Here is a 26,633-nt window from a genome sequence, read left to right as displayed (position 1 = left end):
AATAGCATTATTATTAAAAAAATATTAGTCTTTTTTCCTTGCATTATCTTCATTCAAAATATATGAAGGTACATTTGTACCTATGCAGCCTGTTATGGATGCAAAAATATCTTGACCCCTTATCTCGGAAGGGGGTGGAGATATTTTATTGAAATTTGGCCAATATATTCTGGACCAAAACTGCAGAGATGTCACGAAATTTCAGCCCTCTACGGCTTTTCGAAAAAAAAGTTATTGCAATTTTAAAACAGAATAGTTACAATTGTACCTAGTCAGCCGGACAAGGTTAAGCAACTATAAAGGTGAACAAAGCAGCAAAGCAGCTTTTTTTTCAACGCTGAAATTCCACACCAAATTCCTCACCATTTTCCTCCGTGTGAATGCACCCTTAGGGAATCACTGTTGCAGTGGGATCCCATTTGGCTTTGAGGTCCTTCTTTTTCTAGAAATACTGTTAATCCCTCTCGGCACATAATGATAGTAAGGTGAGACATATAGTGAATTTCAAGTGGTTAAAGGAGTCTCGATAGTGAGAACAGAGAGTGTATTGACTCGCTCATTCATGTATGAGTATTGCCCTATTGAATACAAAAACCTCATAATTATGGACTCCCTATACTTTGCTTAGGCTCTATAATCCATACTGCACAATATTTTTTTTGCCATAACCAACAATCAGTTGAGTTTTACAATGTGTTGTCTCATATGTGCTTCTGTATCCACAGTTCTGCAATTCTCCTTCAGCTGCATTCTACAGAAAACTACACATCCCATCATGCTCTAGGGCAGGAGCATGCTCAGATTTTTTTTCCTGTTTTTATACTTGTCAGCTGATATGAGCGTGACTGAAACTCTGCTGAAACAACACTTTAGTTTATTTCATGTTACAGACAAAGCACCATGGCTTCTAGAGGACCAGAACCAAGTCTGCGCTATCACAACAAAGTAGTCATTGTCACCGGAGGTACAAAGGGCATTGGAGCAGCAATTGTCAGTGTTTTTGGTAAGTACTTTTTGTTTTTTTATGCAAATAATACAAACATTATTAAATAGAGAAATAAACATGGTTACGCTAGGTTCACAGGTTCGGGTTTCCATTCAGGGGGTCTGCTTGGGGCCCCTCCGACAAACTGAAAACTTATCCAGATAAAAAAGCGGTTACCCACAGAAACCCGCGGACCCCGTAGACTGTAATGGGGTCTGCTGGGTTTCCGCCTGCTTTCAGCTGAAAAGGGCAAAAAACGTGGAGAGAAAAATGCTGATTGCATTTTTCAAGCGGAATGGAGAACAGAATCCCCCAGTGGAGAGCAGGCACAGGTGTGAATCTAGCCTTAGATGTCTCCTGCATACTTCTGGGTGCAATATATTACCATTGTAAGGGTCCATTCACACGGAGGAAAATGGCGCTGAATTTTCCACACCGAAAAAAAATGTGAGGTGTTTTTTCTGCCTGTTTTTTTGGTGTGACACGTTTTATGACAAAAATCGCGCTGCGCAACAAAAACACCTCGCAGTTTTTTCAGCGCGGAAAATTAAACTCCAAATTCAGCGCCATTTTCCTCCGTGTAAATCTCCCATCCAGGTCCTGATGCTTCACTTTTCTAAAAGTTTCCTTCTTTGACCTCAAAATATAAATTACTCTTTAAGGGTGCATTCACACTACGTAAACACGTTCAGAATCAGCGCGTATAAAGCAGATCCCATTCATTTCAATGGGAGCCGGCATACGAGCACTCCCCATAGAAATGAATGGGCTGCTTTTTTCACTACGAGCGCTCCCATTGAAGTGAATGGAAAGTGCCCGCGTGTACGGCTCGGCATGAGCAGAGCTAGCCGTACACGCGGGCACATCCCATTCACTTCAATGGGAGCGCTCGTAGTGAAAAAAGCAGCCCATTCATTTCTATGGGGAGCGCTCGTATGCCGGCTCCCATTGAAATGAATGGGATCTGCTTTATACGCGCTGATTCTGAACGTGTTTTAACGTTCAGAATCAGGCAGCGTATCAGTAGTGTGAACTTACCCTAAGGCTAACACCCCATGTAGTGAGCCACAGCCAAAAAGCTGTGGCAGGATTGCAGAAAAAGATCTGCAGCAGAAATGCTGCTATTACAAAAATGTCAATTAATCCTACAGAAACGCTTGCATTTTCCATACGGGAAACTCTGTGGACTTTCTGGGAAAGTGCTGTGGGAAAAACTGCAATACTTTTCCACTGTGGTTTATCCGGCGGTGCTTTTTGGTTCTGGCTCACTACGTGGGGACATGGCCTAAAGCAGTTTTTGGCTACTGCAGAAACACAATAAAAAAAAAACATTTGTTCAGACAAATGTGGCAGTCACAGAAACTTCAAATTTGCCACATGTGAGTATACTCGCAGCCTGGAATTACGAATACACATGGTATAATGGACATATGTCAAGTTAGCTACAGGATGGCTTCTAGGAAAACACTAAAGGGCTATTCACACAACTGTGTTCCATCCGTGAAACATGGTCTGTGTTCCTGCTGTATTTATAGACTGACCATGGACATGTGTATGGCACTCTCAGCATCATAGTAAGTTATGATGCAGTGGCCTTCCAAATGACACCCATATAGAATATGTTTCAAGGCAAAACACAATCTAGCCCCTTACAAAGGGATGGCAGTGCTATAAGAATGGATTGCTATTACTAGAACGCACCAGGAACCGTGGGATACTAATACTACAACTAGTCATTTTTTTTTAACATAGTGTGAGAATTGCCCTAAAGGGCCTGCAAATTGGGTTGAAACAGGTCAACTGCAAACTTCCTTTTTATCTGAGGTTCATGTTTGCATGTTTTAGAATCCTGATTTTGCTCTTTTTACCTTTTATTATTTTTTTCTTTGCAATTGTAGGCTCCAAAGTGCACATTTTTGGTTCTTGTTAATGTTTAACCATTCACTTTCAGTTTAGAATTAAGATCGGCTCTCATAAGATTTGGATGTATTTTGTGGCCAGAGTCTACAGCACAAGTGCTACAGTGCATGTTCCTTGTCTTTACTCATTTTATTGGAAGCCTGTCATATGAAATGCAGTCTATTCTACAGCCTTCATGTTATAGAACAGGTGAAGCTCTCCAGATTAACAGAATTTGTCATTTATTACGTAAATGCAGGCCAAAAAACGGTTTCCCCGAGAGGCTGCATATGGACACTGACGGTTTGCTTTGAAAACCCATTCAAATGAAAGGGTTTTAAAACTGACCGCCTGGAAGCCGTCCCCTATCTAGTTTCTCTGGGGAATAGAATGGAGACCCGGCAGGTGGACATGGGCGCCTAATAATGTTATCTACTTTTAACTACATGACTATCACATATTCATCACATGATCTGGCTAGCAGTAAGAAAAAAAATACGGTATATATTTTTTGCTCAAAAAGCACAAAATAACAGGAAGTACTTTCTACAGAAAGCAGATGTGATCCCTTGGATCATGCACTTATACGTAACAAACTTATACCCATGAAATGGGGGATAGAAGACAAAATGGAGTTGTGTTCTCCACATCTTCAAATTGTGGCCAGATCTTCATAAGATTCACTATGCACACAACACTTTACTAACGTATATTGGAGCTCATGACCCTGCAAAGAGCACGCTACTTCTTAGCTACCTGAAACACTGTGAGTAATGGGGAACAGGGAATAAATCTTTGCTGTTATTTGCACTAACATATTTTTTTTTATGTGGCCCCACAGTAAACAATGGAGCTTCAGTTGTGTTCTGTTCAAAAGGTAATGTATGTATTATCCAACTCATGAAACTATCTAAATGTATGCACTCCAAATATACCAGCCATCACCCATACTAGCAAGAAGGTTCGTGCTCAAACATTCAGCCTATAATAGCAGTATCAGCTATAGTGTACCCATAAGACAGACAAAACCAGGGCTCATCTGATTGGCTATTTGCATATTAGTTCTAGTAGTAGTAGCAGTAATTATCCTGTTGGCATTACAATCAATAATTTCTTTAATTGTGGCAATCTGTGTGTGAGGAAGGTCTGTTATCTTTGGACAAAAACATTGAATTGGATTGTGTTACTTATAAAATAACCAATACATGGAGTCATTTTGAACTGCAGACATGCTTTTACTTACCCTGTTGCCATTGATATATTACTGGAACTTCAAAAAATGAAGGGAACACTTAAGTATCACAATATAATCCAGAGTCACATTTCAGGAACATTAAACTGTCTAGTTCAGATGCTGCTGTGTTCTGATCATGGTATAGCTGCAATAGGTTCTGGGATTGGGGTGCTTTTAGTTATAGGTAAAAAATACTGATTCATTATGGACTATTTCTCTTTCTAAGTAATACCACATAGCCAGTAATAAGAAATGGCGTCTAATTGCTAATACATAATTATAGACTTATAAGCGAAAGCACTGACAGCCCCTTCACTGAATATGAGCTGAAATCGGGACAGGCAAGTGCTGGGGCGGGCAAGTGCCGGGGGACCCCCAGAGGCTCTGTGGGCCCCAGCACTTGCCCGACTATGCCATGTGCTGACGCTGGCCTTGTGAGAACCCCTACAATTCAAAGAGGGTGTACTTTGTTATTTTTGTGACTGTATACGATTCCAATATTTACTTCTTAATCTCACAGTATAACGGTGGTATGCAAAAAGATAATGTTACATATTATAACATTAGTATGTTGTTTTTTTGCAGAAGAGGTTGCCAGTGACCTTGAGGCTGATCTGAAACATTCCAGGATAGGAGCTGCAATCTATGTCTCCTGTGATGTAACAAAAGAAGAAGAAATCAAGGTGACATTTTTACTGCATTCAGATTTAATTCATTTTGATATTCTTATTTCTTTTTTATTGTTCTTTCTTTAACCAACTGACAGTCTTACAATTAATGAATATGGCAATTTAACCTCAAGATATGATCTTGTAGTACTCACTTCTACCTTATAACTAAGCATCATTATATACATTCACTCCTCTACAGGTTCATTAGTGTTAAAGGGGTGTTGTAATATTTTATTGTCTCCTGCACAAGCTTAAAATAATAAAATATGCATACTCTCCTCTCTCTATTCTAGTCCACAGAGTTCCTGACCTTGGCTGGGACGTGAGCTTCACTGCTCAACCACTCATTGCCTACATTGGTCATGTTCTAGCCAAAAGTCAGGAGCTGCAGGTACCGGAACGGAGAGGCGAGTATGAATATTTTATTATTTTAAGCCTCTGCAAAGACAAAAAAAATATTGGGACACACCTTTAAAGAGATTGACTCATAACAAACCTTTTTTATAACCTATCAAAAAGATTATTACAGTAAATTAGCTCAAACCATTGCAACACTGAACTATTCACCATTGCGAAGATTGATTAGGATTCCCCAAGATGAGAAAAAACAAAATAAACATTTTTTTTTTATCCTCTCCATACATTTGTTACTCCCAATCAACTCTATGTAGTGAGATAATTTATGTTTGTCCCAATCTCTGGCCAAGAATGGGAATTTGGGCTTATTTACAATGATGGGGTCTAAAATTTTAGACTGGTGCATGTCTGATTGATATGTGATATAAGTAAAAGAAAGTAGTTGTTGTGGGGAAGTTCTTTTACAGATACACCAAACCTATAAACTAATATCATTCACATTCCCATCACCTCTCCCACCATCTCTTTTTGTAAATACTTATATTACTTATTAACTAATAAGGCACTTTTTCATACACCACTGTGTTGGAACATATCTCTGTTATGTAAGTTATATTACCGTTCCCTATGTCAAAAGGTTATGTCTACATATATTCTGTCACTGTTAGTACGGATTTGACTCTTTCAGACTGTATAGGTACACCTCCACTGTCAAGGGTTCTAATGGAGACTTGGAAATTTATTCATAAATTTCCATGTAGGATACCAGACTTCTGGAGGAAGAGATGGCAAGTCCTTTTTAACTGCATACATTTACGTTGACTGAAGTAGTGAAAGAGTAGTCTGCTTTTCAATGTATGCTTGCATTATTGTATCTTTAACCCCTTAAGGACCAGGCCATTTTTTGGTTTCACATTTTCGTTTTCCCTCCTCACATTTCAAGAGCCATAACTTTTTCATTTGTCAGTTCACAGAGTCACATGATGGCTTATTGTTTGCGGGACAAATTGTACTTTGTAATGGCACCATTCAATATGCTGTGCAATGTACTGGGAAGCTGGAAAAAAATTCAGAATGAGGTGCAATTGGAGAAAAAATGCATTTGCGCCATTTTCTTATGGGTTTAATTTTTACAGCTTTCACTGTTTGGTACAAATGACATGTTACCTGTGTTCTACGTGTCAGTATGAACGCGGTGATACCAAATTTATATAGTATTTGAAATGTTTTGATACTTTTAAAAAAATGATAAACTTTGCAAAATAGAAAAAAAAATTTGTGTCATCATGTTCTAACACCTGTAACTTTTTCATATTTCCATGTATGGAGCTGGTTGTGGTGTCTTTTTATGCGGAACAAGATGACGTTTCTATTGATACCATTTGGGGAAAGATCTGATGGTTTGATCACTTTTTATTCAATTTTTTATAGGAGGCAAAGTGTTGAAAAAAACGCTATTTGGCTATTTTTATTTTTTTTGCCGCTACGTTGTTCGCAGTACGGGATAAATGTTTTAATATTCTAATAGTTCGGGCATTTTGGAGCGCGGGGATACCTAATATGTTTATGTTTAATGTTCTTTAATTACTTTTATAGCTGATCTAGGGAAAGGGGGGTGATTTGAACTTTTATATTTTTTTAATTTTTTCAATACTTTTAAAAACTTTTTTTTTCTTGTTATACATTTATAATCAGACCCCTTAGGTACCTTGAAACCTAGGGGGTCTGATCGCTCATACTATTCACTGCAATACTACAGTATTGCAGTGAATAGGAAAATCCCAGCACTTCTATTAGACGATGCCTCTGGCATCGTCTAATAGATCTAGTGCAGAGACAAGCCTGGAAGCCTTCAATAGGCTTCCGGCTGTCATAGCAACCGATCACCGCCCTCATGTGACGTTCAGGAGGGCGGCGATCGGCGAAACATGGCGGCGCCCGTTTACACACTGCGGTCACGTTTGACCGCAGTGTGTAAAGGGTTAACAGCAGCGATCGGCTCGGGCACCGACCGCTGTTGTTAGTGGCAGGTCCTGGCTGTATGATACAGCCGGCATCTGCCCTGTATGGAGCGAGCTCAGCGTGAGCTCGCTCCATACATCCCCATGCGACCCATGACGTACAGTTACGTCATGGGTCGCTAAGGGGTTAAGTAGAAAAATATAGTCAAATAATACTGTGCTATTCATGTAATAAATCATTAATGGTTATGTTCCATTTAAACCAGAGGCTGATAGATGTAACCGTGAAAACATATGGAAAAATAGACTGTCTGGTGAACAATGCTGGGTGGCGTAAGTACATTCTGTAATCTTTTACAGTGACTTGTGACCAGAAAAAAAGGATGGTGTATTAGTTATACTGTAGGGGCTCTGTGACATAAGCTTTTCTAATAGCTGGACATGTTCCTCACCCCCCTTTTGCTATTTTGATCCATACATTGGATAGTGCGCTGACATTATATACAGGTAACATTTTTTTTCTAGAGAGGTTGACGTTTCTGATGGTCAGAAAGTGATGGTTCTTCACTTGGCAATATGATAAGAGAAGTCCCTCAAGTCAATAGCTGTGTTATGGAGATAGGTAGAAGTTTGTTTCTCTCCTCTTAGACTAGCCTATAGCTTTAGTCTATGATGACCACTATAAATGACTGCACCATTGTGTAATCCCCGCACAGCAGCTACTCCACACATTACACATGTTTGTCATTCTCATCAATCTACTCTCAAATTGCTATGCGCTATGTAATTCTAGATCCTCCAGAACAAATCATAGACAGCACAAGTGCCCAGCAGTTTCGGGACCTGTTAAACTTGAATCTGATTGGCTATTTTTTAACGGCAAAGGTAATTGATAAACACATGATGGGGGAGAATAAACTGCAGAGTGTCCAACAGAAATCTGTTATATATTGCACCTAAATTTATATGTAAATAACTTATGCCAGATAATCTATGAAGTTACACATAACCATTGTCCAAATATATCTTATCAGTTCATATTTTTGTACATGTAAGAGGGCAATTAAAATTGATGTAATTTAGTGGAGACCCTGTGGCTACGGAGGCTGCTCTGCTTCAGAGCGGCCTGGGGTTAAAGTGCATACATTTTGGTCCAGAATCTCAAGCTTCATGAAATCAGACTAAATTGTCTGAAAAGTTAGTGACCATTTGAAAAGCACCACTTAACTGATTCTGGAAACTCATTCAGATCTCTCTTACCGTTGGTTCACAACTGCATTTGGTAATCCCTTCGGAGAGTCCGCATGGGGAGCCCCCGAATCGACTAATGAACACATTTGCAAGCGGTGTGCAGTGACTATAGACTATAATGGGTCCGTGTGCTTGCACAAATCATGTGGACCTGAAAGTAGATTGTGAAGTACTTTCCTCTCCGCATGTTTCCTGCGGAGATCACACGGACCCCATTATAATCTATTATAATCTACATGGGATCCGTGTGCTTTCACTGCGCACCACTTGCAAATGCGTTCGGTAGTCCATTTGGGGGACAGATGTGAACGAAGCCTGACACTGTTCCATGAGAGGTGAACAGTGTCAGAGCTCGGAGATCCCCTTGTATACTATGGCCCAATACCACCCACTTCAGCCTACAGGTAAATAGCAAATCAGCAATTGTGTCTGCACTGGTAGCCTGGGAATGATGGGTGTCGGTGAAAAAAATTCCAACAACAACGGAATAGGTGCAGAGGTGCCTGTTAAAGGATGGAAAGAGGAAGAGTTGGTGAAGGTCCTTTTTAACATAATACTTTGTTTTACTATTCAGTGTGGTCCAACACCATATGTCATACAGTATTTACAGTAAATATGGCTATTAATTTTCCAAAAGGTTGGGGAACTCTGTGGTAAAGACTTGTAAACATACCCATACGATATATTTGTCCATAAGATTTATATTTAATGCTAAGGACTGCATTGGATTTGGTATTACCTGCAACATACTATATAATACAACACATATGCTACAGTCCTATGAAAAAGTTTGGGCACCCCTATTAATCTTAATCATTTTTAGTTCTAAATATTTTGGTGTTTGCAACAGCCATTTCAGTTTGATATATCTAATAACTGATGGACACAGTAATATTTCAGGATTGAAATGAGGTTTATTGTACTAACAGAAAATGTGCAATATGCATTATACCAAAATTTGACCGGTGCAAAAGTATGGGCACCTCAACAGAAAAGTGACATTAATATTTAGTAGATCCTCCTTTTGCAAAGATAACAGCCTCTAGTCGCTTCCTGTAGCTTTTAATCAGTTTCTGGATCCTGGATAAAGGTATTTTGGACAAACAATTCAAGTTCAGTTAAGTTAGATGGTCGCCGAGCATGGACAGCCCGCTTCAAATCATCCCACAGATGTTCAATGATATTCAGGTCTGGGGACTGGGATGGCCATTCCAGAACATTGTAATTGTTCCTCTGCATGAATGCCTGAGGATTTGGAGCGGTGTTTTGGATCATTGTCTTGCTGAAATATCCATCCCCGGCGTAACTTCAACTTCGTCACTGATTCTTGAACATTATTCTCAAGAATCTGCTGATACTGAGTGGAATCCATGCGACTCTCAACTTTAACAAGATTCCCGATGCCGGCATTGGCCACACAGCCCCAAAGCATGATGGAACCTCCACCAAATTTTACAGTGGGTAGCATGTGTTTTTCTTGGAATGCTGTTTCTTTTTGGACGCCATGTATAACGCCTTTTTTTTATAACCAAACAACTCAATTTTTGTTTCCAAAATGAAGCTGCCTTGTCCAAATGTGCTTTTTCATACCTCAGGCAACTCTATTTGTGGCGTACGTGCAGAAACGGCTTCTTTCTCATCACTCTCCCATACAGCTTCTATTTGTGCAAAGTGCGCTGTATAGTTGACCGATGCACAGTGACACCATCTGCAGCAAGATGATGCTGCAGCTCTTTGGAGGTGGTCTGTGGATTGTCCTTGACTGTTCTCACCATTCTTCTTCTCTGCCTTTCTGATATTTTTCTTGGCCTGCCACTTCTGGGCTTAACAAGAACTGTCCCTGTGGTCTTCCATTTCCTTACTATGTTCCTCACAGTGGAAACTGACAAGTTAAATCTCTGAAACAACTTTTTGTATCCTTCCCCTGAACAACTATGTTGAACAATCTTTGTTTTCAGATCATTTGAGAGTTGTTTTGAGTAGCCCATGATGCCACTCTTCAGAGGAGATTCAAATAGGAGATCAACTTGCAATTGGCCACCTTAAATACCTTTTCTCATGATTGGATACACCTGGCTATGAAGTTCAAAGCTCACTGAGGTTACAAAACCAATTTTGTGCTTCAGTAAGTCAGTAAAAAGTAGTTAGGGGAATTCAAATCAATAAAATGATAAGGGTGCCCATACTTTTGCACCGGTCAAATTTTGGTTTAATGCATATTGCACATTTTCTGTTAGTACAATAAACCTCATTTCAATCCTGAAATATTACTGTGTCCATCAGTTATTAGATATATCAAACTGAAATGGCTGTTGCAAACACCAAAATATTTAGAACAAAAAATGATTAAGATTAATAGGGGTGCCCAAACTTTTTCATAGGACTGTATATGGCAAACTACAGTATTTAATACTACTTCTAAGTTTTACATCCCTCGCCTATAATATGTTCCCCTTAGGGCATAATAGTAGATACAGGTCTCCATTGATTCTTTTCTAACCTATAGCAATAAATTCTAATGGAACCTAACCTGGCTGCTTGTCTAAGAAATATACTGTGTGTATGGTAAGTGGATTGAATGGTAATTTATAATCAGTTATTCAAGCTCACCATAAATAACCTTGTGTAGTTACTACTCATTTTGCTGTGTGTATGCGATCAGTTCATTGTAACTTTTATTGTGTTACTTTCCCTACATATTACAGTATGCTTTACCTCATCTAAGGAAAACTCAAGGGAACATTATCAACATATCAAGTCTTGTTGGAATTATTGGTCAAAAACATGCAATTCCTTATGTTGCCACAAAGGTACAGTGTTTTCCACACACAATCACTTTTATACAATGTTACAGTTAATACATTTACATTATATCAGGGCTGTTTTAACACATTGGTGGACCCAGTGTAAAAGATTTCATAAGTGGCCCTTCCCCCCATCACCACCTGCTATTATACCCGTTTGAATACTGCCAAAACCTAGGATTTTATATGGTGACATTCAATGGGTGAGAATGTGTCATCTGACTGTCAGAAATGTTTTATACGTTCATCTCTAGTGATAATTGTTATTGCTGCTATTTTAGGGTCCATTCACACGGAGTAACGCGAGGCGTTACGGACGTAAAATTACGGACATAAAAATACAGGCATATTTTACTATAGAACTCAATGGAAACGTCTTTTTACAGCCATAAAAATTAGCACAAAATAAGCACAAAAAACGCCTCCGTGTGAATGGACCCTTAGTGTGTAATGGATATCACTAGAGAAGGGGTCAACGTATTTTACTCTATAAATATCAGGTACGGACAGGACAGGGTCAAATGTAAACTTTATTGATGACTTTGTGTATACGTTGTATGTTTAGTGCAACTCTTTTGATGCTGCAACCCTGACAATGGTAAACGTCTGGGTCACAGCCCAAATGACTTACTAGTTATGTTATGTTCAAAAGAATAGCCCTGCGATCAGCGGCGCACCTCCCATGAGGCGACCTGAAGCGACCGCTTCAGGCGGCGCTATGCCAGGGCCCCAGGGAGGGCGGCATTTTTGCTTACCTAAGCCAGTCCAGGACAGCTTGTCCTGGACTGGTTTAGCACCGAGCGGTGGATTGGGGAGGCCACTGGAGCAGCGCTGCTCCAGCAGCCTCCCCTCACGCTCAGGCAGAGAGCAGGTCCTCTCCGTGCTTGCTCTCTGCCTGCGAACGCCGCTAAGCCCCGCCCCTTCTCTTAGCCCCACCCCCTCCTAGGAGGGGGCGGCTTTCTGCCATTCGCCTCGAACGGCGAAAGGGGTAGGTTCACCCCTGCCTGCGATTAGGCTCAGGGGGTATTACATTACCCCTCTAAGTGACAATCAGAGAGCAAAAGTATAGTATGTTCTCTGATCGATAGCAGAGGAGATAACATGGAGAAAAGTCCTCGCTAACGCAACCCCCCCGGGGTCACATACAAGTTATGCATAGACAATGATGATTTCTCATTGTCTTCAGTCTGCAGTTCTGATCCTTCTTCCTTCATGAAACTTGAAGAAGAGATGGAAGATGTCCTTATATCTCAGGAAGAGAAGATGACCTTAGATACATCTTTAAAATGTTACCATGATCATTGTGATAGAACTTACATATTAGGATTTGCTGTTAAAAATGCTGTCGGGAACTCAGATCTGCATTGAGATCATTTTCACCAGCGAATCACTCAGGATCTGTAAGTGTTACCATGATGATCATCTTCATAGCACTAACAGATCCTGAGAAATCAGCAATAGTAGCAGGACGTATTACATACGTCTTCTGAAACTAAAGTACCACCCTGGCAGGACAGTAGGGGAAGGGTTAAAGTCCCCCTGCAGTTGTCCCTGGGAACTAGGCTCAGATCAGCACAGGAGCTGTCCAGGAGGCTGAATAGCTCATATGGAAGACCTGCAGCCTGTGACACCAAAGTTCCTGGGTTCAAGTCCTGACATCGTGCCTGCAGCTCCAAGGCAAGAGAGAATGAATGCTTCATCATTGTATGCAACTGGGGCAGCCCGGCAGGACAACATGTGCAGGACTGTCTTGCTTTCCCAACGGGGCCCCCGCTCATTGACTCAAGCAGCCCTGCATTATATATTCTATGTTATGTGATTATTATTTTTTTTTTTACTCCATTTATTGAGATACATGGAAATATGATACAAAGAATTGCATAACAACAACACCTCCAAAAACTGTATACATACAGATCAAGCATAGACCATTGCCACATACAATTACAAATATTACAAATATTCTACCGATGGGGAATAGCCACAATAATAGTATGAAAAAGGCTACAAATAATACATACAACTCATAGTTAAAGGTCACAGATTACCCCTACCTCAGTCTTGTATGATTTACCTATGAAAAGTGGTATGGATCCATAGGAGGCTGGGTGGTATAAAGTTAAGGGGTACCTGTGTATCACACCATTGAACACATACTTTGTAGAATTTCATAGGGCAGCCTCTCCTTTTAGAGGCTATTTGGCATTTTGGCTATTTTTAAATAAACTAATGCTTTGTTTGTTTTTTTACTTTAAAATGTACTTGACTTCATGATATGCTTTTTTGTCTCTTCTTTTATCTCGATTTTATATACCTTGAAATGTGCGCATTAAACATATTGCACAGCACAGGACCAGCAGCTAAAACTAGTGGCATTTCTAGTGTGACATCCATATACACAGTGTGCCACATCTATTGTCAAAATGCACTAGAAAAAAAAGTGCAATATTAAAATGGTGCACCTGACTTGATCTGCAACAGAACTGAGAATTATTCAGCCAAATTTATTATGGAATAGCATTTCTGCCAATACTGGGCTGTACGTATGGCAAGTCATGTGATGGTGTAAGGAACAATAGGTGTGTCTAGTAAGTCAATAGCTATGCCAAATGGATTATGTATTTTAGAGCATGGTACATATACCGTAATTGATGTAATTTTTGTGGCATTTTCAATCTATGATCTGAACAGTAACAAGAATAAACCTTTAGCTACATATCTCATGTTGTGTATCTTGTGTTTTATTGAGCTCTCATTCTGTTCATTAAATAGGGAGCAGTGACTGCAATGACCAAGGCAATGGCTGTAGATGAAAGCCAGTACAATGTAAGAGTAAATAGGTAAGATCTCAACATGTCAAATTTTACACTGCAGTCCAATAGAGCAATTTCTTGGAAAGTTTTGTTTAATTTTAAGTATGTATTCCCATGGGCCAGATAACAAAAAACTTAGCACATGAGAGGGAAGAAAAAAACGTGTTTTTATACACATAGTGTGATCCCAAATAGAGGTCCTACATCAAAAATAACGTGTCTATACCAAAAACAAATATAGAGAAACAAAAAAAAGGTAAACAGACACTCAGAATAATGAGGTCATGAAAGACCAAGATTCATAATGAATAAAATATACATACTTTAATATTACCACATTAAAAAATTATACAAAATATATGATGCAAATGGCAACAGTAAATATACAAAGATGAGCACAGCAGAAGTGTCCAATGGTGCCCTAAATAACAATAAAGTACAGATAATAGAGAGATGTACATTTATAAGCCTATAGCACATAGACCGAATGGGTCAGCTATCCAGTGAGACTCAAATACACAGTAGATACCAACAGGATTAGGTGGAGTTGTGGTATAGTAAAATGTGTATGCAGACACAACAGGATTAGGTAGAGTTGTAGTATAGTAAATTGTGTTTGCAGATGTCTGCAAATATACAAGAGGCCTCACTGTAATAATGATGGAATAATGACCAAACACACAATTGTTAGTTATTAAATATTAAAGTGCAAGGAAAAAGGATAATATAAAATGTACATGGAGCTTGCTCTACAATAGTAAGGTTTAGTCACAAGGTGTACAACACATCATATACATATTGAAGAGTAAAGCTTACCCATCATAAAAGCAGCATGAGAATAAATTATAGGGCATTAAGAGGACACGCCGGCTCTCACCCGACATGAGAAGGTCTCTCAGGTAGCCCGTATGGAGGAACTCTCCCACTTCGAACTTCGCACTCACCAGAAGTTCAGCTCTATGTGGGCGCCATGGTATACCTTCTCAAAGGATCCAACCTGGGCGCACCTGTGGGAACCCCCTTGTTAATTACAATATTTTTCCTTCTTCTTTTTGAGATCCTTCGGCTCTTACCCCTAGCACTCATTGTCTTTCCCTTCCCATTCAAACATTCAATCTACAGATATTTACAAACAATTTTGAATGTTATATCTGTGTCTGTACTACCTCACTTATTGTTTGCAACGATATATATGATTTTTTTTTTGTCATATTAAAAATTCAATAAAACATTATTTACAAAAAAATAAATAAAATGGCAGTGACCCTCCTGCACAACCAGATTGAGAGATTCATAGATCCCTTCCCTGAGAAGGAGATGACTGAACCAGAGAAGGAATTGAACCTCTTTCAGTTTTACAATCATCTCCTCACAGCAATACAAAATTCAACTTTATCATTAACAAGCAAAATCGAGGAGGTGGAAGTGCATTTTGGCCTCCTGCGTCAACATCAACAATCTGAGTGATTGTGTTGGGGAGTCTGAAAACCTGTTTCTCTCAGCTACAGCTCCAATGCCAGGCAAGCTATCTACACTAGAGAAAACGGCCAACATGTGGGCACCGAGGGTGGATGACTGAAAAAATGGGCTACTCTGCAACAATTTAAGGATCTTATGCCTGCCTGAATGTGCTAAAGGGAGAGGCCCCTATACTGAACCAGAAAGCCTGCTTAAAGGATCACTGAACACAAAATGTAATACATAAAAAAGAATGAATCATTTCCAACATGATGTCTCTCATCATTTCCTGATTTTTCTTGAATTCTTTTCCCTGATATCCAGTGGCGTAACTAAAGTCTTGTGGGCCCAGGTGAAAACTTTTGTCTGGGGACCCCTACTCCCTTCCTAGAGCAAATACTTGCTAGGGGTACAGCTTTAGTGCCCACAATTGCAGTTATCAAGAATATGGTTAGTGAGTAGTGCAGCACCCGGCATGTGCACAGTACCAGGACAGTATTACATGCTCTGCAGTGGACCCCACACAGTATTATGTGCTCCACAGTGGCACCCCAAACAGTATTACATGTTCCACTGTGGCCCTCACACAGTATTATGTGCTATATAATGACCCCCACACAGAAGAATGTGCTCACCATTGGCCCTACATGGTATTATATGCTCTACAGTGGCCTTCACGCAGTATTATATGCTCATGGTGGCCCACACACAGTATTATATGTTCACAGTGGTCCCCATACAGTATTATGTACTCACAGTGCCCCCCCAGAGCCTGAACCCCCTCATTTACCCTTTTGCTCTCACACAGCGTACACCCCCATATACCCCTCTTGCCCACACAAAGCCTGCACCCCCACATCATCCTCTTGTTCACACACAGCTTGCACCCCCATTCTCTCCTTTTGCTCACACACAACCTGCACCCCCATTTGCCCCTCTTGCTCACACATGCTCTCTCTTCTCTACTTACCTTCCATTAGTCTGGTTCCCAGGAACTTCCTCTTTCTGTGTAACACTGCACCGCCCTGTAGTATCCAGAATAGCTCGGCTCACACAAGAGTCTGATCGCATGGTCATGACGTCATCAAAGGTCCTTTAGCCCACTAGGATTTAGCATCTACTGCAGGAAGAGCCCCAGAGCCGATGCTCAACCCAAGACAGGTGAGTATAAGTATTTTTTTATTTTTATACACCTTCCCTGGGATGGCATTTAATGGAAAGGAGCCCAGAGCCCCTTTCCATTAACAATATGTATAGCAGTCGGGGAACAAGGCTGTTCCCGACCAGTATCATGGTGTCCCAGAGCCCCGGCCATTTCCAGCTGGTCGGTGGCCTCGTACCCTTTCTGGACCCAGTGACGGTCACACCCCCTGTGACCATGATCGTTACGCCACTGCTGATATCATCATTACAGAGCATGAAAAATAAAGAAAAGTTGTGTATTGTGCTATGTCTCCCCCTCCCTTCCCTCGCCGCCTGTAATGTTAGTGCACATGAGACAGAAAGTTTAGGAGTAGAGGGCATGGTTTTGGCTGAACACTTTTTGTCTATACAGTGTGTCCATTTTGTTAGAAGGAATCCTCCAAACAGTATTAAATAGATACAAACAGTAGTACAAGCAGTAACTGTGACAGCAGTAGTGTACACACATATACCATGCAGCTCCACATGAGAAGTCACCTGGGCTGCTTTAATAGATTAGGTGGCCCTATTCAAACGTTTTGTAAGTGGACCACCCTCACACTTAATTTAATTTCCCCCTAACAAGCTCCATATAAAGCCCCTGCCCCCCCCCCCCAACCACCAATGTTACACAAAGAAAACAAAAAATAAAGAATTCTTATGTAGCCTCGTTCTCACAGACCTGCAGACTCCATCTGTAATGAGGTTTGTGCCTCGGTGCTCATTGCACTTCCCTGCCACAGCCATAATTAGCTGAAGGTTCCGTACTACACTATTGTATTTAACTGCTATTTGTGTCCTAAGGACACAGAGTTGAAATAACTGCTTGCCACCCAGAATAGTGGGACAGCACCTGAAAAAGGGGACTCTGCTACTCAATCCTGGTGGCTGAGAGGGCCCCTAGTACCATAGGGCTCCAAGGTAAATGCACCTTTGGACCTATGGTTAAAGTGGCTCTGAAAGTCACCCAACTTTCCCTAATTGCTGAATGGATAATATGTGTAGTTAGGCTTTAATAATTCCATTTTCAGGAGCTGTATCTTTCAGGATATCAAGAAAGCTGGGTAACATACAAGTCAGTGCTGTAATACAGACTGCTGCTGAAGCCAAATCTACTTATATGAACCTCTTCCTAAGTTATGAAACAGCTAGCTTTTGCCTTTCAAGAATCTGGAAAAGATGGGTAAAAGTAGGTAAAAAACACATACATGTAATGATTTCCTCTTATGCACATACAAATAGTCCACAGCCAAATGCTCGATAGAAAGTGCACGGATATCGTCCTCCGGGCAAGGACCAACCATAAGAAAGCACAAAAGAAAAAATAGGTATTGAGCATTCCAGAATTTTGTCAATTTAAAACATAACCTTTCATTTAAAAAATTGTCCATATAAAACTTTCTACAAGACATCGAGCAGGCATAGAAAAAACAGAGCCATACCAAACTGGACGACACTTAAAGGGGTATTCCCATAACGCTTGTTCACTAACCTGCAGGCTGTTCTGCTCTCTTCACTTCCTGCTTTTCTCGGCACATAGGTGGGCAGGGTTTCACTTGCACGGGATTGGTTATAAATGAATTGCCACAGTGTGAAGCTGATGTAGCAGAGCTGGATTTGAGTCAGTTTGCATTACATACAGAGATAACGGACTCCCTATCTCAACCCTTATCAGCCAAATTCAATTAAACTGACTGATAAGAGCTCAGAAATCCTGGAGCTCTCACCTCCCCTATCTGAGAAGCTCCGCTACTTAAAAGACACAAACAGTTCAGAGCTGCTCCCAGCCCCTCCCTCCCCCCCTGAGAGCAGACAGCTACATCACTTGACAAATGAGCAGATAATCCCAAGGGCCATAGAAATGGAGTGTAAACAATGAAGTGAATAAATTAAGATAGCGGTCAAACAAAGCAGTTTTGATAAAGCAATGCATTTAGGAAAAGTCTTAAATTGACATAAACTAGCAGTATAGATAGGATCCTTGTGATGGGAAAACCCCTTGAACGCAACATACCGACCCGCTGACGCGTTTCGGGGCGACGCCCCTTTCGTCGTCTTCTACGCACCGCTGTTCGCCTTCAATCCCGGTTCTTGACAGTATACAAATTAGCTCTCTCGCAGCACTGGGGGTGGGCCCCAGCGCTCAAACAGCACTGGGGGCGTCCCCAATGCTGCAAGAGAACTCTCTCCAGCGCCGCCTCCATCTTCGTCAGCAGCATCCTCTTCAGCCTCTTCTTCCAGCGGTGGCTTGTAACTTCTAGGCCTCGGGCCTTGGGCAAAGCAGACTGCGCATGCCCACAGGCCACGAGAAAATGGCTGCTTACAATACTGTGCAAGCGGCCAATTTCTCGTGGCCTGTGGGCATGCGCAGTCTGCTCTGCCCAAGGCCTAGAAGTTACAAGCCACCGCCTGAAGAAGAGGCTGAAGAGGACGCTCTGACAAAGATGGAGGCGGCGCTGGAGAGAGTTCTCCACTGTTTGAGCGCTGGGGCCCACACCCAGTGCTGCGAGAGAACTAATTTGCATACCGACAAGAATCGGGATTGTAGGTGAACGGCGGTGCAGAGAAGGCGATGAAAGTTAGGAGACGAATAGCCTTTCTTAAGGCTATTCTGACGTGGTACCTACAAAAAATTGTGTTTGAGTGATAGGATCCCTTTAAGGCTGCAGTTTAGCAATCAGTCTTATAGACGTAACTAGAGAGAAACTATATTGTGCATATTTTTGGTCTTGGTTGTCAGAGTCTAGTGTCCCTTTAAAGAACTACTCTCTAGTGCTACATATACCATCAAGAGAGCACACCATGTAGTAGCTTGTCCACCCGCTCCATCCTAGCCTAGTCCTAGTTCCATGCTCACCCACTCTCTCAGTAGGGAAGACCATGATGTCATCCTCTAAGCAGCCTGACAGAAGGGCCAATTTCACTAACAGAACACAACAGTCCAATTTTCCAGATTTCATCAACATTAAAAAACGACTTAGAGAACATACTCATTACTTTCATTTGCTAAATCTTCAATTGAAGGTTGATATTTCGTACACTTCAAGACCAGTGAGGTCTTGGCAGAGTTAACTGTCGCTGACGGGGTGTTCTCTTCTCCCAGTATTGCTGAGCGGTAAGGGGGCGTTCACACTACCGTCAATGTCCGAAAGGTAGTGTCCGCTACCAACTTTTCTAGCGGACAGAAAAAACCTACATGTCGGGTTTTTCTGTCCACTTGAAAAGTCGGACATCTTTACAAGCGGACAGTGAAGGAAGGGCATGGAGTGCAAAAGAACGCACCCATGCCCTTTAAATGATCGCCATTTAAATGAATGACAAGTGTCACGGACACAGCTAGTGTCCGCTCCTAATGTCCGTGTGAGATTTTGAACGGACACTAGGAGCGGACACTACCTGTCGGATACTGACGGTAGTGTGAACGCTCCCTAACTGTGTCGGGTACACTGGCAGCAGGGTGAGATTTTGGTAGCTGTTTTAACCAGGGTGTTTTTGACCAGGGTGTAAGGAGCACACCCCTGAGATGACTCTCCTATCCCCCTGCAGTCACTGGGATGGACCTTGGTCCGGCTGTCTGCCGCTGACAGGGCAACTGTGGGACACCGTTCTAGTGTTCCCAGCTGTCTGGGTGCAAGTCTGCAGTAAATTTAGTGCGGGTGGGAGCTCTGGCTTCACTGCTTTACTAACGGAGGTAAAATGGCTGTTGTTCATACAGTGACCTCAGCAGGAAGCAAGAGTATTGCCCCACCTATGGATGCTGTCAGCTTGCTGTGTGTCAGCAAAAACATTTTTGCGTGTCATAGGTTAGCCATCACAGTCCCAGATGTTAGTCAGTATGATCAACCATGCACTTCCATCTTTGCTAAGGATTAGGTATTGAAATAATTTCGAAAAAAAGTTACTAAGGTAGGTGTACTCAAATATGAAAATTCAAAATAATAAAGGTGGAAAGTACACTAAAAAAATAACTTTTATTATGTTCCTTTAAAAGTTACAAACCGAAGCACCTTCAGCATACAGTGCTCATAGACATAACTGGGTATATTGAAACAAAGGTAGCCCTCATCAATGGGGTATGAAAGTGGTATATATTGCTTGATATTGCGCGGTCCATATTAGGGGGGTTGATAGGGTTTATAATGGAGTATCAATATACCACTTTAAACTGTGGGGCAGTTGGAGGAGAACATCATAATGTGGGGGCATATAATTTTAGGGTGATTGTAGGAGTATTACACTGCATGGGGGCACATGCAAAAATGGATGAGAGGGCGGAGTCAATGTAGAAATGGGTGAAGCTAAATTTGCCGCAGCATGCATAGTGTGTCACACATAATATCCCTCATTCTGCCCTTTGAAGATTGGGTAGGAAGTATACTAATGCATGTATCATAAGTGATGTTCTGACCAAACCACTGTTTAGTTTTGCTTACACTATAGATTCCATGGATACTATTGCTACATAAACAATTATACTTGTAGACTGACCAGTAGAATATTCTTATTAGCCCCTGTAATGAATACAGTTGCAGGATATTGAAAAGGCATTTGATGGTTGTTGAGTGCTGTTGGAACAATTATGTACATAAATGACATAAAATACCATTATATACCTTCAGCATATCTCCTGGAAACATTTGGACACCACTGTGGGAAGAGCTGTCCAGTCATTCTGCTGATCCAGATGCTATGATCTTGGGAGGAAAGGATGCTCAGGTAAAAGTGCAACTTATTTAGATCATGTGGGACCAAGTTTTTATTTTATTTTGAAACAACAAAAAAATACTTTTGTGACTCTTTAAAATAATCAATGACAATATTTACAGTGAAAAATATTCATACCGCTTGAACTTTTTCACATTTTGTCACCTTAATACCAGAAAACTCATTTGTATTCTATTGAGATTATAAGTGATAGACCTTCACAAAGTAGTAGATAATTCTGAAGTGGAAGGAAAATGATACATGGTTTTCATAATTTTAATCCAATAATAATCTGAAAAGTGACATGCAGAAGTATTCAGCCCCCTATATCAATAATTTGTAGAGCCACCTTTCAGTACAACTACAGCTACAAGTCTTTGGGGTATGTCTTTACCAGCTTTGCACATCTAGAGACTGAGATTTTTGCCCATTCTTCTTAGCTCAGCCAAATTGGATGGAGAGCATCTTGCCACAGATTCTCAATGCGATTTAGGTTTTCTGGGCCATTGTAACATGAATATTCATTGATCTAAAAAAATCCACTGTAGCTCTAGCTGTATGTCTAGGGTCATTGTCTTGCAGGAAGCTAAATCTCCTTTCCAGTCTCAAGTCTTTTGTAGCCTCCAACAGGTTTTCTTCCAGAATTGCCCTGTTATTTAGTTCCATCCATCTTACCATTAACTCTGACCAGCTCCCTGTCTCTGATGAAGAAAAGCCACCACACAGCATGATGCTACCACCACCATGTTTCACAGTGTGGACAGATTCTCCCACCTGAGCTGTGGATTTCTCCAGCTCCTCCAGAGTGACCATGGGCCTCTTGGTTGCTTCTCTGACTAGTGCTCTCCTTGCTCGATCTGTAAGTTTAAGCGGACGGCCATGTCTTGTTAGGTTTGCAGTTGTAGAATACTTTTTCCATTTTTGAGTGATTGATTGACCAGTGCTCCTTGCGATGCTCAAAGCTTGGGAGATGTTTTTACAACCTAACCCTGCTTTAAACTTCTCCATAACTTTATCTCTGACCTGTCTGGTGAGTTCCTTGGTCTTCATTACGCTGTTTGTTCACTAGTGTTCTCTAACAAACCACTGAGGCCCTCAAAGAACAGGTGTATTTACACTGAGACTAAATTGCACACAGCTGGACTTTATTAGCTAATTAAGTGACTTCTGAAGACAAATGTGTGCACTGGATTATATTTAAGAGGTATCAGAGTATAAAGGGGCTGAATAGTTTTGCACATCACACTTTTCAGATTTTTATTTGATTAAAATTTTGAAAACCATTTATGTTCCACTTTGCAATTATCTGTTACTTTGTGTTGGTCTATCCCATAAAATACATTTAAGTATGTGGTTGTAAGGTGACAATGTGACAAAGTTGAAGGGGTATGAATATTTTTACAATCCACTGTATGCTTGACCATCAGGCTACATACTCATGTTAAAGATTATGCACAGATTTTCATGCGAAAAATGCACAGCATAATACAGAAACAAACAATGAAATTTTCTTCATCTCATGTACATAATACAGATTTATTTTTTATTTGTGGAAATTTTACACATGATATGGATTTTAAAATCTGTAGCATGTTAATTCTTTGTGTGAATTTCACTGTGGATCTCTCTTAGAGGGATGAAATTGGTAATGAAACCTGTGCCATAATTTGTATGTTGCTTATTTGGTGTGGATTTTGCTGTGCATTTACACACCAACATATTATGGCTTCATGTAGTAGTCTTATACTTAGGCCTGATTCACATCTGCGTTTGGTATTCCGTTCTGGAAGTCCACATGGGGACCCCCTGAACGGAATAGCAAACGTATTGGCAAGTGGTGAGCTTATGAAAGCAGACGGACCCCATAGACTATAATGGGTCCTTGTGTTTTCCGTGCAACACCCGCACGAGTCATGTGGAGAGAAAAGTACTTCATGAACTAGCTATCTGTCCACATGACTCGTGCGGACTCCTCGCAGAAGCACACAGACTCCATTATAGTCTATCAGTGCTCAAAGCTTGTCAATGCGTTCTGTATTCCGTTTGGGGGTCCCCATGCAGACTCCCCAAATGGAATACCGAACGCAGATGTGAACCAGGCCTTAGAGTCATCCATGGGCTCTCATTTCTGAATTGTGTACTGTTTCAAAAAAAGATGTTCCTTCCTGGAATAGACTGCTGTACTTCTTTTCTGTACTTTGGATGGAAATAGCCAAAGTATAGCACTTGGCTATCTCTGGCACTTCCATTAAAATGAACAGAGTTGGGGCATGCCTGCATTCACTGCTACATTCTTAGTAGGAGAGAATAATCCCATGGGGGTCTATATTCTATCATATTGTGGCATAACCCCTTAAACTTCTAAGGACAATATATTAAATTTGTAGCCTTCTTGAGTATAAAATGACTCTATTCATATACTTTAAGCCTTAAAGTATATGAATAGAGTCATTTTATACTCAAGAGGGCTACAAATTTAATATACTGTCCTTAGAATAGACCTCAATATCAGGTTGGTGGTGTTTGACACTTCTGCAACCTTGACCGTCAATCAAATGATAAAGGGCCATAGTGATTCAGCGAGCCCCTCATTATTTGCCAGGAAAAGGTGAGCTTTTTGTAATGAATATGCCTTTTATTACAGTTCAGAGCATCTCCTTCCTGTTCAACTAAACAAGGCTGCAGTCAGACTCCATCCCCCAGTCAGACTCCATCCCCCAGTCAGACTCCATCCCCCATTCCATTTAAAATCTGCTGAAAACATGTGAAACTCCTTGGGTTTTTATGGGTAACCATTTTTTAAGCAGACAGGGTTTCTGTTTTTTGTCCCCCCCCCAAAGAATGAAAAGCCTGCATACTAGTGTGAACCCAGTGTAAGACTGAGCAGAAATACTATGCCATACCTGGTACCAATAGACATTAAGGGGAAGTACCTCTTGCTGGAATGGCAGGGCAGCACTATTTGGTTGATCAGTGGAGGTGCTGAAAGTTGGACCCCAGCAATCCAATATAGTGGTCTATCCTAATGATACACCATAAACTTTGTAATTGTGGACAGTCTCTTACATTCTGAAAGGGGCATATTTGACAGACTGTAAAGTGCTGGGGCACCAAGGCCGATTACAGAGCTACAGCTGAAATCTGTTAGTGTGTGTGTGTGTGTGTGTGTGTGTGTGTGTGGGGGGGGCTACTGTGGAGCATTTAATACTGTGTGGGGAAGGGGGCTAATGTGGAGCATTTACTACTGGGGGGGGGGCTACTGTGCAGCATTTAAACTGTGTGGGGAGTGGGGGCTAGTGTGGAGCATTTAATACTGTGTGGTAGCCACTGTGGGGCACATTGTACTGTGTGGGGTCCCTTCACTATAAAACAGATCCTGTGCGAAGTAAATAATGAACATTAATTGTTCAAAAGTACCAAATGCAGAGACCTTTACATTTCAGTATAAGCTCTGTAAAGCCCCATTCACATAACTGTAATTTGTTAGTCCGTAACTGTAAGCAATTGTGGATCCGCAGAGTATTAAGGTTAAATTTCGGTGTTGTCACTTTGCGATAATTTAGTGAGTTTTGGGTTGCAGTTTGGGCACTCGGTCTGAAAACGGTTCGCCACCACTGCCCTAGAGTATAATGATCATAGGCCCAAATTGGGTGATCAAACAAAAAAAGCAATATTACTCACCTACACTGGACTCCCTGCAAGCCCAGAGTATAATAATAGTTCGTGGTTGGTAAACCCCCAAAATTTTGGGTTCTGGTGAACCTGGAATTTTTGCAATATTTGCAGTGAACACTGTAGGGATCAATATGGGACATTATAATGTGTAAAGGGGTCACTGTGGGACATAATAGTGTGTGTAATAATAGTGTGTGTAAATAGGGCGTTATAGCATGGAAAGGGGGCGCTATGCTATGTGGGGGACCAAGTGAAAAGTTTACTATGGGGTCCAGTCTTTGCCAGTTATGCCCATGTATATAAATCTATATATTAAAAATAGAGGATGAACATTTGTGGGGGCCCACTCAGTTTCTGCATTGTGCACTTACATTAATATAGATGAAAGCATTCATTGTACTGTAAACGGTATCAGGACCCATTAACATGGTAGAATCTGGCATTGATTTAGCAGCAGATTTTGCCCCCAAATCAAAGGCAGATTCTTCCTTCATTCTATCTCCCATTGAAAACAACTGGATTAGGAAGCTGAGAAAAAAACATCCTGCTCTATTTTGACGCGGATTCTGCAGCTGATTCAGCCACGGCTTGAGACTGACTAGGCCCAATCATTTTGAAAGGTGCAACGCAATGCTTATGCTCTGCATTGGGATTCCACTACCATGAGCCAGGGGACAGAAAATAAAGAGGAATTAGAGGAAGATGTCCGCCTCAAATTCCTCTTTACTTTCCAACATCTGAGCAGGTTGTAGCTACTTTTATGTAATGGAATGTTTTATAGTCCTCTTTGGTGTGCCTCACCAAAAAAACCACTCAGTTGTGGAGGGTTTTTGTTGCTGTGGTGCACTTGAGTTGCTCCAAAAGGAGCACCCTGAGGTTCTGTTCCCCAAGGGCCCACACAAACTTGGAGCCAACACTGACTGACTGGCTTACCCCTGGTTCACACCTGCGTTTGGAAATTCATTATGGGAGTCCACATGGAGACCCCCCCGAACAGACTACCGAACACATTGGCAAGCGGTGTGCAGTGAACGCACATGGACTCCATAGACTATAATAGGGTCCATGTGCTTTCTGCGTGTTGACCACATGAATCATGCAGACATGAAAGTAGATCACAAAGTACTTTTTTGTCTGCATGTCCCGTGTGTGTCCCGGAGAGCACATGGACTCCATTATAGTCTACATGAGGTCCGTGTACTTTCACTGCACACCTCTTGCCAATGAGTTTGGTATTCCGTTCAGGGGGGTCCCCATGCGGACTCCCCAAACGGATTACCAAAGGCAGATGTGAACCAGGCGTCAGAATGAAGGTGTCCTCGGAGAACTTAGATCTCCTTTTCTGTTATATAACATCAGATATCCTTTGTATTTACTCTTTACCACTCCCATTTCTTATGTGTTCCTTTTGATTTCAGCTACTAGGTCGAATGGGGACAGCTGAGGAGTGTGCCAAAGCTGCACTGTTCCTGGCAGCAGAAGGTACATTCTGTACAGGTATTGATATTCTCCTAACAGGTGGAGCTGAACTCAACTATGGCAATAAGAATCAGCAGAAGACACGAAGCAGCATTTATCACTGACTGTAATGACCTCTATGGATAATGTGTCTCTACTGCAAATCCTGAAGACACGTCAC

The 26,633-nt window shown here is 41.2% G+C and overlaps 1 protein-coding gene across 1 annotated transcript; it reads left to right on the top strand.

The window, feature by feature from the left end:
* The first annotated feature begins 851 nt into the window (after positions 1-851).
* On the top strand, positions 852-26,633 carry HSD17B14 (hydroxysteroid 17-beta dehydrogenase 14). The gene is made up of 9 exons (XM_075280327.1): positions 852-1,003; positions 3,726-3,761; positions 4,704-4,801; positions 7,374-7,440; positions 7,901-7,992; positions 11,064-11,168; positions 13,935-14,002; positions 21,235-21,331; positions 26,413-26,633. The coding sequence occupies exons 1-9, from the start codon at positions 901-903 to the stop codon at positions 26,575-26,577; spliced, it is 831 nt and encodes a 276-aa protein (XP_075136428.1). The 5' UTR covers positions 852-900; the 3' UTR covers positions 26,578-26,633.

Source organism: Leptodactylus fuscus, chromosome 6 (assembly GCF_031893055.1).
Source record: "Leptodactylus fuscus isolate aLepFus1 chromosome 6, aLepFus1.hap2, whole genome shotgun sequence".
Classification (NCBI taxonomy): Eukaryota; Metazoa; Chordata; class Amphibia; order Anura; family Leptodactylidae; genus Leptodactylus; species Leptodactylus fuscus.
This window is presented reverse-complemented; position numbering and strand designations above follow the sequence as displayed.